Source organism: Phasianus colchicus, chromosome 12, assembly GCF_987193195.1.
Source record: "Phasianus colchicus chromosome 12, bPhaCol1.hap1.1, whole genome shotgun sequence".
NCBI lineage: Eukaryota > Metazoa > Chordata > Aves > Galliformes > Phasianidae > Phasianus > Phasianus colchicus.
In genome coordinates, this window is record NC_143447.1 from 6,779,822 (window position 1) to 6,801,837 (window position 22,016).

At 36.5% G+C, this 22,016-nt stretch overlaps 1 protein-coding gene across 2 annotated transcripts in view; it reads left to right on the plus strand.

The window, feature by feature from the left end:
• Positions 1-22,016, plus strand: part of THSD4 (thrombospondin type 1 domain containing 4) — a 268,971-nt gene that overhangs the window by 116,430 nt on the left and 130,525 nt on the right. For both annotated transcript variants that reach the window (XM_090148779.1, XM_031616470.2), the window contains exon 7: positions 592-728. In XM_090148779.1, coding sequence (XP_090004905.1) covers positions 592-728 — 137 coding nt within the window. The remainder of the gene's footprint in view (positions 1-591; positions 729-22,016) is intronic.

Below are 22,016 nucleotides of genomic sequence, written 5' to 3' on the forward strand. Positions count from 1 at the left end.
AGTTTTACTTTTTTTTTGCAGTTCTCTCCCCCATCCCACTGGGAAGGAAGGGAGTGAGCGAATGACTGTGGTGCTCAGCTGCCTGCTGGGATAAAGCACAAATGGAAAAAAGCCTTTGGATTTTTTTTTTAATTTTCACCTACATTTTTAAAGCATTTATTATTACTAAAAATTAGTGTATTGTAGGTGAACTGACCAGTTAGTGAGTATGTGAGCCTAATCTGAGACATGTCTTTCTGATGACAGTGTAATCTTGCCAACATTTTGGAGTTATGAAGCATTGAAAAGTGTTACTATGCTGTGAGAAGACTGAATTTGGAAAGTTTTTTCCAAAAGTTTAAATTACTCTTGGTCGCTTAAAAACATATCTGTCATTAAAAGCTGAGATACTGTTTGACTGTTCATTAAGTGTGTACAAGTGCTTACCTTGGAGTTGCTTTCTTGTTCAAGCGTTCATTTGATATAGACATTCACATTGCATTCTTTGCATTCTTACAAACCATAGTGCTAGTTTAATATAGTTTTCTTTGTTAAAATTACTGCTATGGTATTCCTAACAAGGTGTTGGTTTTTTTTTGTCTTTTTCTACAGTGAAGGGAAGTCAGAAGTGTGAGCTGAATTGCCGTGCTATAGGCTACCGATTCTATGTGAGACAAGCTGAAAAGGTGATAGATGGGACACCGTGTGACCAAAACGGAACTTCAATCTGCGTGGCAGGGCAGTGCAAGGTAAGGTTATTATTGGCAGCAGGTTGGCTGTCTGTGCTGAACTCAGCCTGTAGATACTTAAATTCTATCAGAGGTTGATACGACTTTACCCATGAAATACTGTCTTCAACTTTTTATTTTTTAACAAATATGAGAATTGCTAGCTTACATTATTACATGTTTTATTTTCATATCTATTTTGTCTGTCTACTGAGAGCAAACTGTGGAATGCAGAAAGGCAGGATTCAGAAGGTGTTCTGGCTGCTATTAAGGTGACTTATTTAGCTTTCTATAGATGAGATTCTATGCAAGAATCAGAACAAAAACACTGGAAACTTAAATAAGAGAGAAATGTAATATCTTCCTTTGTTTGAACTTCAGCACGGAGGTATTTTTTTCAGTCTGCAACATAAAAAGGTAACTGAAGAAACCATTATTTTGATTGTGTTTTAGTTGGTGTTATTTTTCTAGTTGGCCCATGTTTGCCATTTTTAAGATTCATGCCTTACTGGCTGCCCATTTACTCGGCAGTGATGTTCTCTTAGAAAATACTGAAATGAATGTCAATTTTTCAAGGATTTTGAAGGACTTTTTGCAGCCTGCTCTCTACATTCTCTTTGTAATGCACAAGTGCACTCTGCTTTTTCTGCAAGATGGTAGCAGTCTTAAATATTTTTGAACAGAATGTTTATTTCTAACCTTTGATGAAGTAAAATCAGTGAAAGCAAGTATGACATAAATAATCAGTAAGTGGTGTTTGACACTTGAATGATATTTGTTGGCAAAAGAAACAGAAGCAGGTCAGAAGTGATTCATGGACTCTAATTGTGAAAGGTCAAGTTTGGTTTAAATGGTTGATTTGCTAGAGGAATTCTTGTATGACTGCAGCTTTTTTTTCTGCATGTCCAGATTCCTCTTGCTTGTGCACATTTGGACAACACTATGCATGTTTCTGATCTCTGGTTCTTTGCAGTGCACACAAAGCCATACTTTGAATTTCCTTTGTAGATGATAGATCTGTGTGAAGCTGTTAAGGAGTCCCATGATCTCAAAGCAATTCTGTAATTGCCAATATTTGAATTACTTATCTGATCTATGACTTGGAAAAGTGAAAAATAGATGTAGTATACCAGGTGTTCTCCTACTGTGCGAATACAAAAGCATGTACTGATACATTTGTACTGGCAGTTTGGTAGAGAAAGGAAAGGGAACCTAGTGGGAAATAATGTTGTGCATTTTGAAAATTGACCATTGCTGGTATTGAGTATACAGCTTCCCAAAGCTGTATGTAAATAAATAGTAGGCCAATAAATGCTTACTCTGAATATGTAACTTGGTATTTGTTTGATCATCGAATAATTCATATTAGAGGGGGGACCTGTGGAAGTCATGTATTTCAGCGTTCTACTCAGAACAGGGCTGGCTGTGTGAGATAGCTATCATGGCCTTTTCCAGGATGAGATTTCAGTGTTAGAGCATTGTCATAGTGAAATCTTTTTTCTTCATATTTGACTGAAGTTCCCTGTAGTGTGACAGGTAAACTTGGTCTGCCAATCTATCACTGCTTCTGAAAAGGATCTGGCTTCATATGATTTCTTAGGTGTAGACCTATTGATATAATCAGGTGTAAACAGCGGTAAAACCTTCCCTTAGCATTCTCCTGAGAATAGAAATCCTAGGCTTCAGTGCCTTTGGGATGTCTTATGAGATGTTCTTCATTCTTCCTCTTAAAAGTACCTCACATTTCAAGATAGATTGATCTGCATTGAAATTTATAATCTTGTTCCCTTTGTGCCATATAGCAAGTCTCTTATTCCTTATAATTTAAGGCTGAATTAATCTCATACAAACATGAGTATTATTATATATATTTCCTGGCTTTTGGGTCTCTGAGATTTTTGTATTCCACTTGCTCAAAATAATTTAATATATTTTTTCATTTAACATGGATTTTATTCACTGCTGTGTAAATACTGATGTAGCTGAAGGGTGTAATAATTAGCAAACTAATTTAAGTTTTGAACTGTTGTGCATAAGAGATTTTTTTTTCTGAGAAGCTGTCTGCAATTACAGCTAACTGAAAATGTTTCTCGAGTAATGAAGATTCCAATATTTGTAATAGGCAGCTTTTTCTTAATTCCATATAGTTTATGTATTTATTTTAAAATCGTTTATGGTCTCTATCGCCCTCTGTTGGACATCTTGTTTCATTACCTGAAGCAGTATCTTAAATAAAAAATATTGTCTGCTTAGTCCCCAGAAAGGTTATTTCTGGGCAGTATTTTTAGTTTACCTTATTCATTGAAACAAAAGGCAGAAAAATGTTGCTACAATAAAAATAATAGAAATTACTGCTAGAGTGACAGAATAAAGAGTGTGCTGAAGACAGTTATACTTTCATCTGAAATAAAAATTATACATGTATGAAGTCAGGTGTTTCTCTCTTATTAAAAAGTTTAAAAAGTTTATTTAAAAAGTTATGTAAGGCAAGCATAAGTAACAGAAACTAGATCTTCTCACACTATATAAAATGCAGCCCTACCTATTATACTGAAATACAACCTATATATATACCTGTTAAAGCATTATTAAACAGATATTGTATGAATATGCTTAATGATAATGTTCAATGCAGTCTTTCTTTTGTTTAAGTTGTTAACAAATATTAGGTAGAAGGGCCTTCCAAAACTGAAGTAGTGCTTCATCTTGGCAGTAAAGATAAGTTGTAGAATAGCATAAAAGATTTTATAAGCAGTTCTTGTTAAGGGCTGGTTATTGTGGCCCTTGTAGTGTTGAACAGTAGTATCTTTTTAAGTACCTCTGAAGAGCATCTCAGCAGCCATTCCATTCTTTGTTTTCCACTTCTTGCTGTTCTTTTGTTCAGATTACCCGAAAAATGAAAGTGAAAACTTCCATACTTGTCCAGCAGAAAAGGCGAGATGTTAAAACTTGTTTTTCAGGGATGGTCCTTGTAACAAAACTTATGTACATACTAGTATGATCAAATATCCTAATTTATTCTTTTTTCACTTTGTTGCAATAACTGATACAATTAATATTTTAAGTACTGCAAAAGAGCTCACCAGTTGTCAAAGTGATTGTGCTTTACTGGTGTAGACTAGACTCTGAATTCTAATGAAAGTAGAATTCTTAAAGCAATCAAATTACTTTTTGAGTTAAACTAGGAAAAATAGGAAGTACAAAGGCTGCTCTGAAAGTAATGCCTCTTATTTTATTGTGTTGATTGATGACATCAGAGATGGATATTTGTGGTATGGCAGTGGGGGTTGATGACACTTGCTGAACATTTATGGAGACCAAGCAGTGCATGTGAGCACAGTGAGATGTGGGTGGTGCAGTTCAGCAGTGGTGACAGCGATGTGAAGGACAGGCCACATTCCAGACAGCCATGCAGATGCCTACAAGTGTAGCATGCAGGCTCTTGTTTATTGCTGGTGTAAATGCATAATGAATGGTGGTGACTATGTTGAGAAAGGGTGGTTTGTAGCTGAGAATTTTCTCTATCAAATGGTGCTGTGGAGCTCTTTGTATTGGTTCTAGTTTCCATGGAAATAAATAGGAAACATAACTTTGGAGTGACTTGCATACTTGATAATATTCTACTATCATACTTGATAATATTCTACATATCATACATGGCAATACTCTACTTATCATACTTGATAATATTCTATTATGCAGAAGCAAGAAGTATAGCAGTGATCTTAGTGATCAATTTCATTACTTCTGTAAGACATTTTTTTTCTGCACACTTGAACTGTATTCTTTTTGGAGATTTTTATTGTGGATGATCCCACTGAGTTTTGCAGACTTTTTCAGTTTCTCTTTAGTGTCACAGACAGTAGCTGCTTATACATGTGCCTTAGATATGTTTCAGTATTATTGGCTATGCATTATTTGTTTTAATGCTTTGTTTTCATACATTTAACATGTTTGCTACCTCTGTCTTCATTCTAAACTATCACCATGTTATTAAGTTCAGGAACGTCTTTGAATGGAGCTTCTGCAACTTTCAGTTCAGCCAGAAGTGTGGAGTTTATTGCTTGGAGACATTTTTTTCTGCTTGTTTAATCATAGGTGTCCAATCTTTTGACTCATCTGGGCTGCACTGAATGAAGAGGAATTGTCTTGAGTGGCAATATAAAATGTGTAATATAGTTAATGTATATATATGTAAGTAACAAAGTGTCTTTTTTTTTATTAAAAAGAAAAAAAGAGGGCAACGAGATCATGAAAACGGGTGGGATGTTTGACCTTATTTCTGTGAAACGCAAGCATCAGTGTCTGGTTCAGTGGAAATAGTTGCAATTCTTAATGACTTCTCAAGGTGCCCGTCAGAGATTTTGGATAAAACTTTCCTCTTCTTGTCTTTCATCCTTGCAAACAGTTCTTCACAAATGTGGGTGCTGCCACAAAGCGATGACAAGAGTAAGGTGTGATCCTGAAGTGAGGGTGGATGTTTTGCTCCGGTAAAAGAGGTCTAGCAAAGATACACAGTCATTTTCCTTTGAGTTGAATGTCTGATTGCAACACTTTATACTGCATTTGAAAATTCACAGGTAATATATTTATGTCAACTGAAAGCAGAGTTGGAAATATAAATTAAAAAAAAAAAAAGATTTTTTTCAGAAATCTTGAAACCTTTTCTTAAATTCCTTTATCAAAGAGTAAGCATGGCTGCATGTTTTTCACTGTTCAGAGGACTGTGTTTAGTCAATGTATCAAAATACATAAAAGTATTTGCTGTAGCTTGATAAGTTGATTTTCACCTTGAAGATGCTTGTTTAACACACTTAAATGAGCTGTCAAATCCACCAAAAATGCTGAATTTGTCAGCACTACATAAGTATTCCAGATATTTCTTCTGCAGTGAATGCATTGTCTTAAATTATTTTACGAAATAACGCAAGCCCGAGTTTAATAATAAAACATACACGTCTGCTTCATAACAAAGATTGTGTGTCTTCACAGGCACACATGTGTAGATAGTTTGAAATATTATCATTGGCAATCACTGTGTTTTACTCACCAAGTGGCACAAGTGCCCGTGATGGCACGGGTTGGTGGGTTTCAATTCTACTGAGTGTGTGTGGCGGGTGTGAGAAGCAGGGCTAGCACTGAGCCCTCCTCAGCATTCTCTTGTCACCTAGGCAGTCCTCACTTGAGCTGTAAACCATCAATTCATGAAAAATATCACTAGAAATCACATAATAATGTTAAAAGCTGATGATCTTGTGGGCCCACACTAATAGCTTATGCAGGGCTGTAAGTGGCCTGTGTGCCACAGGTTGGACATGCCTGTTTGGAAACTTCAGGTGATCCTGCTCAGTAACTCCTTAACTTTGAAGAAAAACACAAGTGTGAAGGAAAGCACTGAGGAGTTTTAATAAATAAAAGGAAGTGTCAGGAGAGAATGCTGTTAATGATTTTGGTCTATACCGTAGTTTACTTAATTTACGTACATTCATATACATTACATACATACACATTCATATACATACATGCATTGCACATCTAGAACACTTCTGAAACAAGAAGTCATTCTCAATGCACAAGAAGGTGCGAGCATTGACTTAATGTAATTTTCAAGAGGGAAAGAGGGTTATTTTAATATATGAAGCAATTAATTGGTTTCGCAGAGCTGTGAGATACCACGCAGTGGCGCACTTTACAAGAGTATTACTTAGTAGTTTACATAAATGTGATTTGAGTGAGAATTGTAAACAACTCCTAAAGATATTCTCTCTCCAATTTCCCCACCCTCAATTTTTAAGTATTATTTTCTTGCAGTTCAGTTTATTTTTATCTTCCAGTTAAATGAGCAGTTTTAAAGTGTGCACGGTACTATTGGTAGCAAAACGACTGTAAGTAGAGATTTCACTTGCTCTTTTAAATATTTGTATCAGATGTTGAAATCCTTAAAAGCTTTATAGGAAGGTATCTTGATTTGGCTATAGAAAGCACAGCAAAGCAAGCTAGATCCCCCATATGAAAACATGATTAGGCAAGGAGGTCCCAGTTGGAAACACTCTCCTGATGTACTCCAGCATCCAGGTAGCACAACAGTAGACTTCATTGTTGCTTTAATCAAAGAACTCTTAATGACTGTAAGATCAGAGTAACATACCAGAATAATGAGAACTATCTACTTTCCATAAGTTAGGGTTGCTCTAGTTAATTGGAATATAGAGCAGTCCTCTACGGCTACAGCTGTTTTCCTTGTAAGGGTAAACAATCAATTCATCAGCACAGCAGATCTCTGCCTTAAGACATGAAGTCTTTGAAAATAGCCTGAAGAGTTGCATCAAATGAAATATTACCTTGTGCATTAGTGGCACAATTTGGCTATCAGTACTTTAAAGTTAGCTTAACCAGCACAAAGATAGGTGATGATTGGCATCAAATATTGTCTGCATTTCAGGAGGCAGGATGCATTCCATGAGAGAAAATCAAAATTATTGCCACAGCCTTATTTAATTTTGTTTGTACTCTGTATGGAGGCTCTGATAGAGGCTTTTCCTTTCAAGAAATAATAGTTGATATGTAAAATATACTATAGAAGTGTGTGTATGTGGGGGAAATAGTTACAATAGAATGTGGTCTCCTTCTCTGTCTTTATGAGTGTAACATTGTGGTTTGTTGGAAATATGACTCTTCATTGTTTCTCTTCATAATGATTTATTAATACCAAGCATTGCATTGGGAAACACCTGCCTGGCATTTAATAAGGTGTTAATGGAAGAAACAGGTTCCTGGGAGCTAAGAAATAACTCCTTTGCCACTTTTTTCCTTCATTTGCATAGTTTTTCTGTTAAATATTTTACAGAGAGAGTATGTGAGCCTCTGAGAAGCTTCTTGTCCTCACTGTACAAGAAGTCTTCCTGCCTCCTCCATTTATAAAACAACATTACAAGTTGTTGGGTTTTTTGCTTATGACCTAGTTTACATGGCTGCTGATAGCTAATGTACAGCAGGTGTGATCACTGCATGTGAAAAATATGGGGAAGGATAACTTCAGTATGTTTGAACGGAGGTTAAAACTGATGCAAAATCAGATGATGGGAAATTGCAAACAGCACAGTATTCACAGAATCACAGAATCGTAGGGGTTGGAAGGGACCTCCAGAGATCATCGAGTCCAACCCCCCTGCCAAAGCAGGCTCCCTACACCAGGTCGCACAGGTCCAGGCGGGTCTTGAATATCTCCAGAGAAGGAGACTCCACAACTCACATAAACTCAAGAAAAGAAATAGACACTAGGTCTATATACTTTTTCTTCTCCCCTTGTCTAGCAGCCTTGTCTAGCAGTCCTCAGAAAGACCTCTTTATTCAAAGAATGGAGCCCTGACTCTTTCATGAAGCTGCTATCTAAATTTGTTGTAATGCAGTATTTAGTCTCATTACAAATCACTCAGTAATACAGATGTGATATGGATGAGGGCATTCAGTGTACTTATTTATACCATATGATGCAACATTTATGCTAGTAAAATGTACTGTGGATTTTTCTCCTTTTTTGTTTTATGCCAAACAAAAAGATTCAGTTTAAGGGAGTACAGTATAGATACAGTGTAAACCCTTCTGAAATAACTTTAAGCAGGCATGAAAATTATGAATATGGTTCACTTAGCGAGAGTGAATTTAGATTAGGTCTGCGTATCATTTTTGTGGACATAACATTTTTGGTTTCAGCTTGGAACCCTAAAGCAAAATTTCATTTATTTGTTCAACTGCAGCATGATAACACTTAGGAAAAGGTGCAGGGTAGTTCCATAACATCAAAAAATTGCTTGCATTTCTACATACTGAGAAAAAATGTTATCAGTGCATGTTAGATAACTTGAAAATGCTTTTATACTGCTTTTAAATATTTTGCATAGCACAGTTTTTAGAACGTAGTTTTCATTTTGGAAGAAAAATATATACAGAAGAGACCCATAGAATGGCCAGTCCACATTGTGATGATTTTTATCTGTTTCTTTTCCTTTCAGAAGTAATACTTAACCTATCTGAAGCAGCTCGAGATGTAGAGAGTTAAGGTTGTGTGCAGCTGTTAATTTGTTCTTTTTTTTTCTGCCATTTAAACAGTGATTGCAGGTTTAGATGCCTTTCAAGGAAGGTAAAGTGTAATGTAACACACATCTGTTTTAGTGGCTAGAAAATACCTACCAGCTTTGAGCTTAATTGCTTCACTGAAAACAAATGCACATATCTCTGATAAAGTGGTAGAGGCAATCTTACTTTTCTCTCTTTGTTTCAAAACAATGCTGTTTTTTTTGTTTTTTTTTTTTAATCCAAAGCAAAACTTAAAAAAAAAAAAAAAAAAAAAAAGGTATTCAAGAATGCTGAAGATACTGTTAGAATAGAAGATACAAATGCTGTTCATTGCAGGGCTTTGGGTCTTCTTCCTGGTTAAACAGAGGAGTGTATATCAGGCTGTAAATGAAGACAGATTTGTTTATTAATCTGGTATATTCTCCAGGTTGAATCTCAAATGATTGCTTCTCTGTGATTCTGATTTTGTGTCTAGCATTGAGTCACCTTTTTCTTTAGTCCTTGACAAGGATAAGTGGCAATTCTAGCATCTGAAGAATAATCCAACCTTCTCTATAACTCCGTCAGTCATTTTGTTTGCTGTTTTTTAGACTTTTTATTCAGCTCCCTATTGTTTGTTTGGATGCTTTTTTTTTTTTTTTTTTTGACAGTCCCTTTAGTTCTGATTTGTTCTGAAGTTTCTCCTCTTGTCTGTTGATATATTAGTCATTCTAAGTGCATTCTTCTGAGGCTACAGCTAGCAATATTTGCTGGGTAGAAAGTAAGAGATGAACATGATTGTTTTGAGTTCACAGTACAGTCAGCAGGGCAGGTCACTTAGTAATCCTCCCAGTGGTGTCGTTCTGCACTAAAGATGCATTTAAAAAAACAAGATAAAAGTCTGTAAAACCTTTTGTATGGGTTCTTAGGAAATAATGTACTACTATCGAAGGATGCTATCTAGGAACATTTAATGAGAAACGTTCAGTAACACACCAGGCTATTCATGTCATTGCTCATAAATAAGTCTGAGCTCTTGACCACTGGTTTTATTTCTAGATTATTCTGTCAAGGTACAGAAATTAAGTGTAGGAAAAAAAATGTAGGGTGTAGGTAAAAAATAAAAGTAAATGTGATCTCAATACCATGCCTCTTTCTCAAGCTTTTTGCAGAATTTTTGTGGGTATATTCGAATAATACAAACTACAGTCACCTGTACTAAGATACCTTGTACTGCATTCACGGAAGAGACAAAATGATATGTACTCTGAGATGGAAGGGATTCACATGACATTCTTATTCAGGAATTACGGATTTGTGGTTAATGCTTTTTTAAGTAAACAAGAAAACCAAATCTGTTTCATATTAAATTCAATCAGAATTACCAAGTACAGCAGTTCCCAGCCCCCCAAATCAACCAGTTGAAATTCATTTGAAGGAGACAGGAAAGAGACTGTAAAAGAGAATCATGCAGTTAGTGCAGGACCCCTCTTCTGAGGTTAAATAGCCAAGGGAAATAAAGTCATTTAGATTTTATTACAAAGAAACAGAGGGCTGCAAGACAAATACTGTTCTGAAACTTGGATGCAAGGTATCTGTTTAACACCTGGACAAGTAAGCAATGGGGAAGAAAGTTACTAAAAGGGGGGCTGACTGCATGTATATTCATTCATGTTCTAGTAGTAGTGATAACTACGTGGGTCAAAACTTTGCAATTTTTCTTAAGTTTTGATCAAAGAATCTGATCTCTTTTTAATTGCAAATTTTGTTGTGCTTTGTTTGGCTTTCAGCATCTAATTGTGGTGATTAGATCAGTATTCCTGAAAAGGTCTTTCAGGTTCCTCTCTGCTGAATATAGAGAAAGACCCTTACACCCTGATAAAACACCTAAAAGTAGGTATTCTCTTTAGTCTCACAGTAGACTAAGTGGTATTTTGGCTTATTCTTGTGTTGTAGTTGTGGCAGTATAGATTGTGATATATCATTGAATCGTGGAATGGCCTGTGTTGAAAAGGACCACAATGATTATCCAGTTTCAACCCCCCTGCTTTGTGCAGGGTCACCAACCACCAAACCAGGCTGCCCAGAGCCGCATCAGTCAGTTCAGGATTGATCTGCGTTAATTCAGTGCTCATATCTCAGGGAAATGCTGGTGAGGGGAATTTTCTCACTGCAGGGAGTGCGTTATGTCATTCACGAAATTAAACTGAAGTAATTTTTCTTGCTGAAGTTATTGTTATCTGTTTATTTCTATACCAGGTATAAAAAAGACTGTCACTGTGAACAACTACAGATAATTTTGTCACAATAAATTTAGTGCAAAACCACCAACCACAGCACCAGACTTTTCAGTTGTACAATACTAGAGTAGGCTTGGAGGAGAATAGGAGAGGTTCCGAAAAAGTTTTTCACAAGAGTGTATTGGCCATGGAACAGGCTCCCCATGGCAGTGGCCGTGGCCTCAAGCTGCTGAAGTTCAAACAGTGCTCTCAGACATAAGGTTTGGATTCTGGGTTGAAGTCGATGATTCTTGTAGGTTCCTTCTGAATGGGGAATTCAGATTTCAGTATGATTCAGTATGACATATTATGTGAGAATTGTCATTTTGACTGTATGCTTTCTCTGCTTGCTGTCTGAGTGTTTGTTAGTAGAGCTTAATCTGCACTGTGGTTGGTACATATGGTAAGACGATGTGCAATAAGAATGAATATTCACAGATTAGTGGAAGTTAAAAACATAACAAAACAGTATGGATAGAACATTGATGATGATGCAATGAAAGGCTGTAAGGAAGAGAATGACAAACCTATTGCTTCAGAGGGTAGGCATTCAGATGGATTAGATCATATGTGAGAGGTTTGAACTGGACATCACTGGTCAGGTTGCTTGGAAGGGTTGCTGAAATGGAAAACACTTTCTACAGGAGTTCCATGGAAAGAGCTGCTCTATTAGAAAGTACGCTTCCACTACAGTGCACCTGTACAGTACAGTTCTGCTACAGCACAGGATTAATCTCAGTTGGTTACCAGTATGGTAGAGGTAACTTATCTGCAGAGTGGCAGACAGAAATGATCAATGGGACCATGAAGTAGGAGAGAGACCATTGTACAAGTTGTAGATGCTATTGCTGTGTGAAGTGCGAGATGCAGCACAAGTATATTTGAAAATAGTTTTCTTTTATGAAGATAGAGAGAAAGCGGGGGGAACTTGTCTGCATGAGGATTTATGAGGTGAGTGCCAAACAAATCATTGAAACAATAAGTGGAATTAGTGTTTCATTGCTGTCTTGATTTTTTTTTTTGTTGTTGCTTTCTCTGTCAGTTTTAGTCTACACTGTTTTCTGTAATGTCTGTGATGCAGCAACCAGCTGTTTTTCTTCATTTGCATGACGATAACTATGCTGGTTTGTGGCTACATCTCTGCTAATGCAGTGTTAGCCATTACGAAGTTGACTAGTGATACTTCAGAGCTCATCATCAAGTCGGAGTTATAAAAATACAGTATGAAAGTGTATTTGTTGCTAAAGCTCTGCTCATCTTTTTTTTATAGTGTTAGCAGACCTACTAGTGACAAGTTAATGCTAGTAGTATTTTAGTTACTGTTAGTAGCGATTAAGTTGGAATGTGATGGAATTTTTATTGCAGTTGAATCATGTCAGAAATTTTAGAATTGAGGCGTTGCTGGATTTCTGTGGGGTTAACTGCAAACCTGCCAAGGAATTATTCTGATCTATCAGGAGACAGTACATCCGAGGTCCCAATGAAAATAGAAAATTCTTTAGAAAGTGGTGACAGTGTGCCAAAATGCTTTCTCTGCTAAGCTGTTTTTCACTGAGGAGCCAAATAGTTAAGTAAAGGCTTACTTTTGTTTTGGGAATTCTTGGGAGCACATTAAAAATAATAAGAACTATAACAGTATATTCTAAAATACCCATTATTTAATCAGGGAACGGGAACAACAATCTTGGAAATCTTTCTGGTCTGCAGGAAATTAAGTATTTAGGTCTTTGTTTTCATTTAAGTATATTATAATATTACTTTATAGCCTGGGAGGAGTCCAGTATGTTTTTAGGCACTTTTAATAAAACTCAAATTACGTTTGATAGATGAGGTTGGACCAACTTGTCAACATGAATAAACAAATCCTTGGGAGGAAGATGTATATGGACAATTGTTTTGTACATGTATGTATTTTTCTTCTTAGGCAGGCATGTGCATGCACACCAGGACACACACACAGATTCACACAGGCAGACCAAAGAGTCAAAGAGCTGTTCTGATCTTAAAATGGACTTAAAGTGTTGTCTTAAATGTAAAATGAAAAAGTACTACTGTATTAGGAACACAGGCTTTAAATTTGCAATAGCGTACATGTGAAAGAAGAGATACTTGAAAAGCAACGTTGAAGCTTAATAAACATGTAGTAGAGTGTTGAAATTGCCAGAATATATAGAATGGCTATAATCATTTGCCTCTGAAAGTTAGCATGGGTTCAGATCCCTGTTCCAGCAAAACAAATAGGGCTGCTCTGCTGTAGATTTCTTGTGCAACCTTGTATATTTCACTTAACCTTTTAGCTATATCTAGTTTGTATGAGGATACCTAAGTATGCTTAATGTATGAACAAGGTCCAAAAGCTGTTTTTCAGACTTTGTAGCTCTTTTAAAGAAAACAATTCTTTTTCTCTTTTTTTTTCCTTTTACTGAGGTGGAACTCAGGAGAGCATTGTGGTTCCCCTCGTTTGGGTGGCTTTTTGGGGCTGGTTCCTGTATGCAGTGCATGATCCATCTTTATCTCAGCTATGCTTGAGATGCTTAGAATAGTGAGAATAGTGTGGCATATCTTTGTTTGTATTAATCCTCAGATGAGTAAGTTGTGAGGCATTACTGTAGTGAAATGCACAGAGGGACTGGGTTAATGCATATGTGGCACTTCACTGTAACAGAATGTCTCATGTACTTTCTATTGGTTTTGACCATGTTCATCAGCAGGAAATCCTTGAACAAAGGTGTTGGAGAATATTTTCAAGGAGGACAAAAACGTGGATCATAATCCTTTCTGGAGACCAGAGCCTCAGTTTTGATGCAAAAGCTTGTTTACAAGATGTTTGCAAGACACTATTTAGTTTCACACGAGTCTGTGCAGTTTCCATCAGCTTAAATTTCACATTCATTTTTCCCATAAGGATTTTGAATTTCTTTCAAAAGCTCAAATAGGAAAGAATTTTGTATGTCATCTGGGACCACGTCAATCTGTGAAATGTAATAAGATTAGATCAGAGATTATAAAACAGTGTACACCTAGGTTAAAATGAGCTTAATCAAACTTGTTTGAAATTGGGTTTTTAACAAAACCTGAAGTTGACTCAACTTTCTTGTGGCTTTGCAGTGAAACTGAGGTTGCCAGAGTGACAGTTCTCATAATTTCTTCCCAAGTGCCATGGTATTTGATTGTTCTTGAAGTTCTGCAGCCTAGAGTCACATGAATGTACTGTAACTTCAGTTTGCATTTAAAGCAATGTAAATTTCCAGCTTCCATGGCTGCTGAGAGAAATAACATTACAATGAAAGACTAGATCATACGTAGAAAATTAAGACATCACAAAGTTAGTGAGGAGAGTTCAAATAGTTGATGGTTTGCAAATCTGTCCCCTATTTTGGAGGCCAAAACATTTCATTACTATAAAAGCAGTTTTTTCACAGTGACTGTTTTATGGCAGAACTGTTGGCAAAACTTGAACAGAACAAATTGACGTTGTTATGTACGACTGACATTTTTACTCCTCTTTGTGGCCACAGCTTCCTTGCAATTGCAGTAATGTATGATATTGTTACTGATGATGAGAAAATCCGATTTCCTGGGGTTTTGACAATGTGGTATCTTTGAACGAGAGTATTTGTTATACCTTCCTCAACAGGGAAGTTATCAAAATGCTTGTGAATAGCTTCCTGTCTCCTCTATCTGGCAGTGACATATGATCTTTTCAAAGCCCCTTGTAAAAATCTGCATTAAATTCGATAGATTTTCTTTTTAAATTATGGTGCATTTAAACATATCAGTAGTGTCAGCCACATGACGTTGTTAGCTTTGTAGTTTGAGGCAGCTTAACCTGGCACCTAAGCACGCTTCATGAAATGAAAACTTGGCTAAGGTTAGAGTTGTTGTACCTACAGTCAAGCAATCCTAATAGTTCACTGGCAGTATTTTAGTGTAGTTTGGCTTGTGTGTAGTTTTAACAGACCCTGTGTAGTGGAAATTAGAAACATAAGTATGTATGTATTTTACCAGAGAAAGATGACTTTAAAAGAAAAATCTGTTTTCTTATGTAAAAACACAAAATGTTTTTACAGACATCGTCTTTCTCTTTCCATACCAGAGCTGTGCCTATAGTTTTTTTAACTGTTGTTTGCCAAGCTGCTGACCTTACAGAAATTAAAAATGTCGGAGACTGTAATTTGATTGACCAGTGTTTACTATATGGGGCTGTTGTTGATGCTGCATATGCTTAGTCTGGCTTATTCTTCTCAAGTTCCTGAACACAGAAGGTAACTATGACAAAAGTGGGAGGGTGCATGTAGGTTTGGTTCTGTATGTAGATATGAAAATTACTTGCCAAATACTTGTGAGCAATTTCAAAATGCTTATGAGAAAAGTCAGTCCTTTATTCCATGATGTCTATGAGAGGAACTTTATTTCTCTTTGTTGTCTCCAAAGCTGTTCTCTGTAGATGTGTGAGTCTGGACATAAAAGTCAAATGAATTTATGCAGATTATTCACGGGCACATTTTGTTTTTCATAAAATTAATGGTGGAAGAATTGCTGACTGTAACTTTCTTAAGGGAGACTAAGGTCATGCTGTAGTGTTGTGTTCTTACAAAACACAAAACGCTTTTCTTGACATCTGATTACAATAAATTAATGTAGCCCTGCTTCTGCTAGAATGGTGGTACCTCAGTGTATCACTGATTTGTCTTCTGTAGCGTATGCACAGTTCTACATAGTCCAGTACTGTGGAAAGTATGATAAAAAGGCATTCTTTCATTATAACCTAACTGATATTTCTATTAATGATACTCAGAGCAAGGCCAAACCTAGATCTTTTTGCTGTAGATGTCTTAATTCTGCAGTGACACTTGTAAGAGAACATCCTACAAGGAGTTAATACAGGCCTTTGACATATCACAAAACTCAGGCAGGATGAGGAGGAAATGAGTACATTTCACACACACGTGCAGTACAACAAAGAGCTTGAAGAAAGCATGATTTTAAATCATCTTGTATTTTTGTTTGGAAGCATTTTAAGGGCTGGATGCAGATTGTTGCAGATAAGCTAGAAAACAGCAGCCACCTGTGTCTATACCAGCCAGAACTAAATAAAACATCCCCAAAATAGATAATGAACAGCAGAGGTAACCAACTGAATCTTCCTGGACTAGAAGTGGCTAGACTGCTGTTGCACATTGTTTTCCAAAATGTGGCTTCTGGTTGTTGCTGCTTAACCTTTCAGTTGTACCAGATTCTTGAAACTGTGTACATTTCTGCACTGTTCAGAAGCCAGTACAAGCACCATGATCTACTGCCTGTGTATCTGAAATATTGTGAGCTTAAAGCCTTGTGTAGTTGTGTTCATTTTAAATTCTGCACTGGGATATCAACCAGCTGGTGAGAAGAAAAGCTACAGTCCTATTTTTGCTCTATGAATCATTGTAAAAAAATGTTTTCATCTTATTTATTTTCTCCTGTGGTGCAGCTTTGCTGAGTACAGTGTAATTGAAAATCAGGACCACGTTCCTCAGAAAACATTTTTGGTATAATTGTTCTTCTCATATTAAGCAAACTATCTTATAAAAGGTGGATGTAGCACTTAGGGACGTGGTGTACTTGTGGGCTTGGTAGTGTTATGTGGTGGTTGAACTCTATCTTAGGGATTTTTTCTCAACCTAAATGGTCTGTAATTCTTTGTAGTGTATTTTCAGGTAATCCTAATAATATAAATGAAATAATTGCTATTGCTGTCTTCTGCTGTTCTGGCCACTGTTCCCTTTGAACACCAGTGTTGCAGAGGAGAATAATTAAAAAAATCCTCAGTTTCACATTGTGCTCCAGCTGTCAGGTTTTCCTGACAGGTTTGCTGCAGCCATTCAGCAGGAAGAATGAAATGACTGGTAATAGCAGTTCAAGAGTTTCATGCATCACTGTTATAAGAGGAATTGTGTTTTTACTTTTAGAAAACATGGAATGCAACAGCCTCTTTTTTTTATGCAGTTTTTAGAACTCTGATTTTTAGACTGGACCAGGTGCAAAATGGTCTCCTACTGCATGAGTCTCCCAGGCACTCCTCTGATTGTCTCAGTGATATTTCTTTGATGTTCCTGCAATAAATATGTTCCAAGGAGGCTGTGTTTAGAAATGAGAAATAGTAATTTTATGATTTTGTAGTGTATCTTATTTTGGCAAAATCAGTTTTGCAGTTTTGCATTTGTAGTGTTTAAAATGCGAATGAATGTTAAAAAAGATATATTCTGCAAAGATTGTGTTTTTTTTTTTTTAAACAACCTTAAAGGTGATGGACATTTTTTCCTATTTTGACATCTTAGTGACTGTGACATTTTAGTATGTTCCTTAGTAACCCAGTGAATTGTGTAAAGCAGCATAAATAGTCCTGGAGAAATATTTGCTTGCTCTAGTTCCAGCTTTTATTTTAGTTATGATTTCCAGTGTGTTTGTTAAATAAAGAGACGCCCGCTTTAGGTTTGAAAGAGGAGTTCAATAACTGGATTCTCAACACCAATAATTAGTTTTTTTCATTAAAGACAGTTAAATTGTTCCTGATATTGTGCACGTTCCCTAGAAAGCTGCTGTGCCTTCTTACAACTTTACTGAACATTTGTTCTCCATTCTGCATATTTCCTTTCTTTAGGGCTTGGGTCCAGGCCAAAGAGCACAATTATGCTTACTTGGGCCTTGATTCTTAAACACATGCCTAACTAAGCAAGTAAGAAGTCCCATTAATTTCCACGGGATTACATGTGTATTTGGAGTTGGGTACAGTCTTAAGTGCTTTGATGAACTGAAGCTCTACTGCCTGAGGATTTTAACACCAAAAAAACGTTTTTCTAACCACAGCCACATTAGTTATAATGCCTAAGATGGGTAGAATAAAAAAGGGATATCTAGTAAAGAAAAAGTTACACTGTGAGAAAAATATGGTGTAAAATATAGAGCTTGACCATTAATTTCAACAACAGCTTGCACAGATACCAGCTTTGAGATGACTCTGAAATCGTAATATCAGTTAAACTCTTGTTCTCAGTTGCCTTCTCATACAGCAGATGAAATCTAACTGCTTTCACTGACAAGTTTCAAAGTTTTGTAGTCTATTCTAAATAAAAATGACCTGCAGAAGGAAACATTATATGTAAATTTGAGAGTGTTTTTATTTATGATTTTTTTCTATTGCTGTGCTGTGGTCAAGGTCAGCATTGTTAAGATCTTAGGTCATATGAGCATTTAAATGCTTGCTGTAAACCTGTGTTTAAAACTGTGAAATTGGGTGACCTTTTCTTAATCTTTGAAGAACTAGTTTTTCTAGACAAGCTTTTCTCCCTCTGTCAAGCCCAGTTAGGTAACAGCACCAGCTTTACAAGGAAAATCAAGGAGCTCGGCAGACCCCCAGAAGGTCTTTACTAATCTTATGGGAACAGAGGACTGTGTTTTGAGAACATCTGCTTTTCACAGTGCCAGGTATTACTATTTAATTGAATGCTTTTCAGATGCTGAACTGTGGAGCTTTCCAGCTGTAGGATAGGGCTGGTTTCAGACTTCAAATAACGGTTATAAATTTGTTTTAACTTAATGATCCCAAATGGACTGAATGCTGTGATACTGTTTAATTGCTCCATGCCACTGTTTCTGACTGAATTTTTCCTTAGGGAATAAATTGGTCAGTACTGAGGCTTAGGAGAACTTACAAGCACGTTACGTTTTGCAGGGATTCTTTTTTATTTTGGGTCTGTATGGGAGATTTCTTTTTTTTTTTTCCCTGGGGACTTCAGAAGTCAGTTAAAGTAGATGTTTTTAAATGGAAACATGAATTTTGCGTACATCCGGGCATAAATAATCAATTGTTTCTTTATATTTGCAGAATTTAGAAGGTGGGGGATAACAACATAGGCTGATAATCTCTCTGCATATTCTGACAGAATTGAATCAGAGATTAATCTAAAACAATGGGTTTTGCAAATATTATTTAAATGCCAACAAATCTTAATATAGAATATCATCTAGGTTTCAATGTTCTGATATAGCTGATACATCCGATAGCAGTCTTTCAGGTACTTTGTGCTATGGATTTGTGCTGCAAAACTAGCAGAGAAGATAAAATCGGTAGAAAAATCGGTTTTTACATTTGCAGGCTTTCTTGACTTGTGTGAGAGTAGATTGTTTATGCAGCTCTTTTTGACGTCAGCTTTTCTTGTTATCTGGAGTGCTTCTGGACTATTTTGGCTTGTAGTTCTGTTAGTATCTTTAGCACAATGCAGTTTCACCTTTATAAGGCCAATAAATGTAAGGCTGGTGTAACCCACCAGCAATCCAGTTTTATACTTACTGTTGCTGATATCTCTGACACATTTTATTTATTTAATATCAGTAGTGATCAAGCTTTATTGTGGGTTTTACAGTGCCACAGTGACAGTTGAACATAGCTGGTCTTAGAAAGCTTTAGAAAGTGATTTTGGAGATGGTTCCAATGCCCACTGAAGTTAAGGAAGTATCTGTTTTTTACCCTAAGACCTGAACTTGGATTCAGAATGCAGTTGTCTTTGCACCTTAAGTAGTTTTAGACCTGAATATCATAATATTTCACAAAGAGGTGCTCACTTGAATTATTCAGTCAGAGCTTCTATTCAGAATAATATTAGAAGTTCCCATTTAGATGGTCTACTTTCCTGGGAAGCCCTTTTCTTTTAGATTCAACCTCTAGGTGATGGGTTCTGAGTAATTATTTGAGATGATATGAACACAGTAAGTAATGACATGGTACCTTGCAGTATTGCTAGGTTATTAAGAATATGCACCTACTTGAAGGATCCCACAAATAAATGGAAGGAAGGATGAAAACATAACTTTGATTCTGGCATTGACAGTACAAGTGAAGAATTCTTAGGTGTAAAAGAACTTTAAGACATTTTCAGGAAAAAGACTGCCTTAGTGCTTTACCTTTGCATTTCAGAAAATAAGTTCTTTCTTTGCAAGCTAACAGAGAACACAAGTGTTTATTTCTATGGGGCTGACAGTTTCATGGTTTTATATGAAACTGTGCTCCACTTATTAGCCACAGAGAAAAATCATACATTTGTAGTTGCTTCTTCTGCCTGCTAGTCACAAAGACCAATTGCTGACCTCTCATTCCTCTTGCTTAAGAGTCAGTGATAGTAACTTCACATTATGGCCCAGACTACCCCAGAAGTTATTTCTGAGGAATTGCTTATAACCCTCTGAGAGTGTGGGGAACTATCTGGGTGGATCTGCTAGTGTGTTATTTGTAGGATTAGGATTTTGAGGATTGTGGAGGAAGAACAGAAAGAAATCCACATCAGAAAACAGTCACCTGGTCTTTAATAGGACAAAGCTTGAATGCTAGACAATATGGGAAATTTACTTGAGGGAGAACTGTTTTTTTTTTTTTATTATTATTATTCATTAATAGGATAATCACATCTGTAATTGTTAGCAGCTTGTAAATGAAATTACTCTGGGCAGTTTCCCATAGCATCTAAATTCATTACTTCAAGTTTTTTAAATGGCAAAGTAGCCCAAACAGTCTGTTCTTTGTCATTCACCTGGCAATTGTATTTTCTGGCTTTGTAATGGTCTATAACTTCTGGATATGAATACCTCTCCATCCCTGGAGGTGTTCAAGTCCAGGTTGGATGGGTCCCAGTCTAATGAGTGGCAACCCTGTCCATGGCAGAGGGTTGGAAGTAGATAATTTTTAGGTCCCTTCCTATTCTGTGATTCTATTCTCTGGTACAGTTATATTGTCAGATAACTAACTAGTAATGTTGAAAAGCTTAAGTCAGCAGAAGTCATAAATTATGTCACCGGTCTGTGGTTTAGTTTGTAGCTCATCTTGCCTGCCTAAAATTTACCTGCCTAGCATTGGAATCCACTCCAAATGAGCAACCCTAAATAATTGGTGGTGTCCACTCACCTCCTTCTGTTACAGAAACTTAGAGGATCTTAGAGAAGGAGACCTTATCACTTAAAGTTGAACTTAAAAGGTTTTAGCAGAAGCCAGAGATTGGCTCAAAGGACTCTTCTCAGTTTGCAGTAGCATGAGTCTCATTAGTAATAGTAGTTATTCGTTACAGAACTGTCTGATGTGACTTGAGAGTGAACATACAAGCAATTGGTGAGGAATTCAAACTCAGCAATTGCTTTTGTTTCCTTGTGCATATGGAGTGAAAATATGATGCTCCTTTGCATTTAACTGTAACATGTGACCTGTCTTTGAGATAATGCTACTGTGCTGTTCAACAGGATTGCTGATTTTACTGCCTTGTGAATGATGATGAAAGTTCTCTTCTGCTCCCTCAAAATCAGGAAGTCTTGCCTGAGATGCATTACTTCTCTTGGCAGTGTCAAAGGAGTGTATAGAATTTTAATTAGGAGCTTTTGACCTCAACTTTTAAATTTTTATTTTATTTTATTTTTTAAGTTTTTTTTTTTAAATCAATATTTTCAGAGTTTATTTCCATATAATGATCCAGAAGAACATCTGATGCCCTGGCAGAGATATTTCACTGAGGAGCTTCCCCTCCTTATTGCTCCCTTTTTTTTTTTTTTTCTTTTAGTCTTTTGAAAGATGATAGTTACCATAATGTGGCACCTCTAAGGCTGGGACGTGCACGTGAGATCCAGCCAAAAGTTTTTAGCCAACAGCCTCTGCACTAGAACTGTCTATTTTCAGCTTGCTATAAATTGATCTTTTGCCATAGCAGAAAGATAAAAGGCTATTCATCTTGTGCTCCTTGCCATCCAACAGCTTTGTAACCATATGATGCTCATAGTGATTATGCCTCCTATGTTGTTCTCAGGAAGATGTGTAGTCCTGTTAATAAGTGTCACACCTTTACACCTTTAGCCCTTTGCCTATTGTATGGGAACTGTTGAGTCATGGCCTGCACCACTGATTGATCAGCTGAGGAAAGGACTGAGTCAGCCGTGGGAGCAAAGGTAAAGGCAGGTGAAG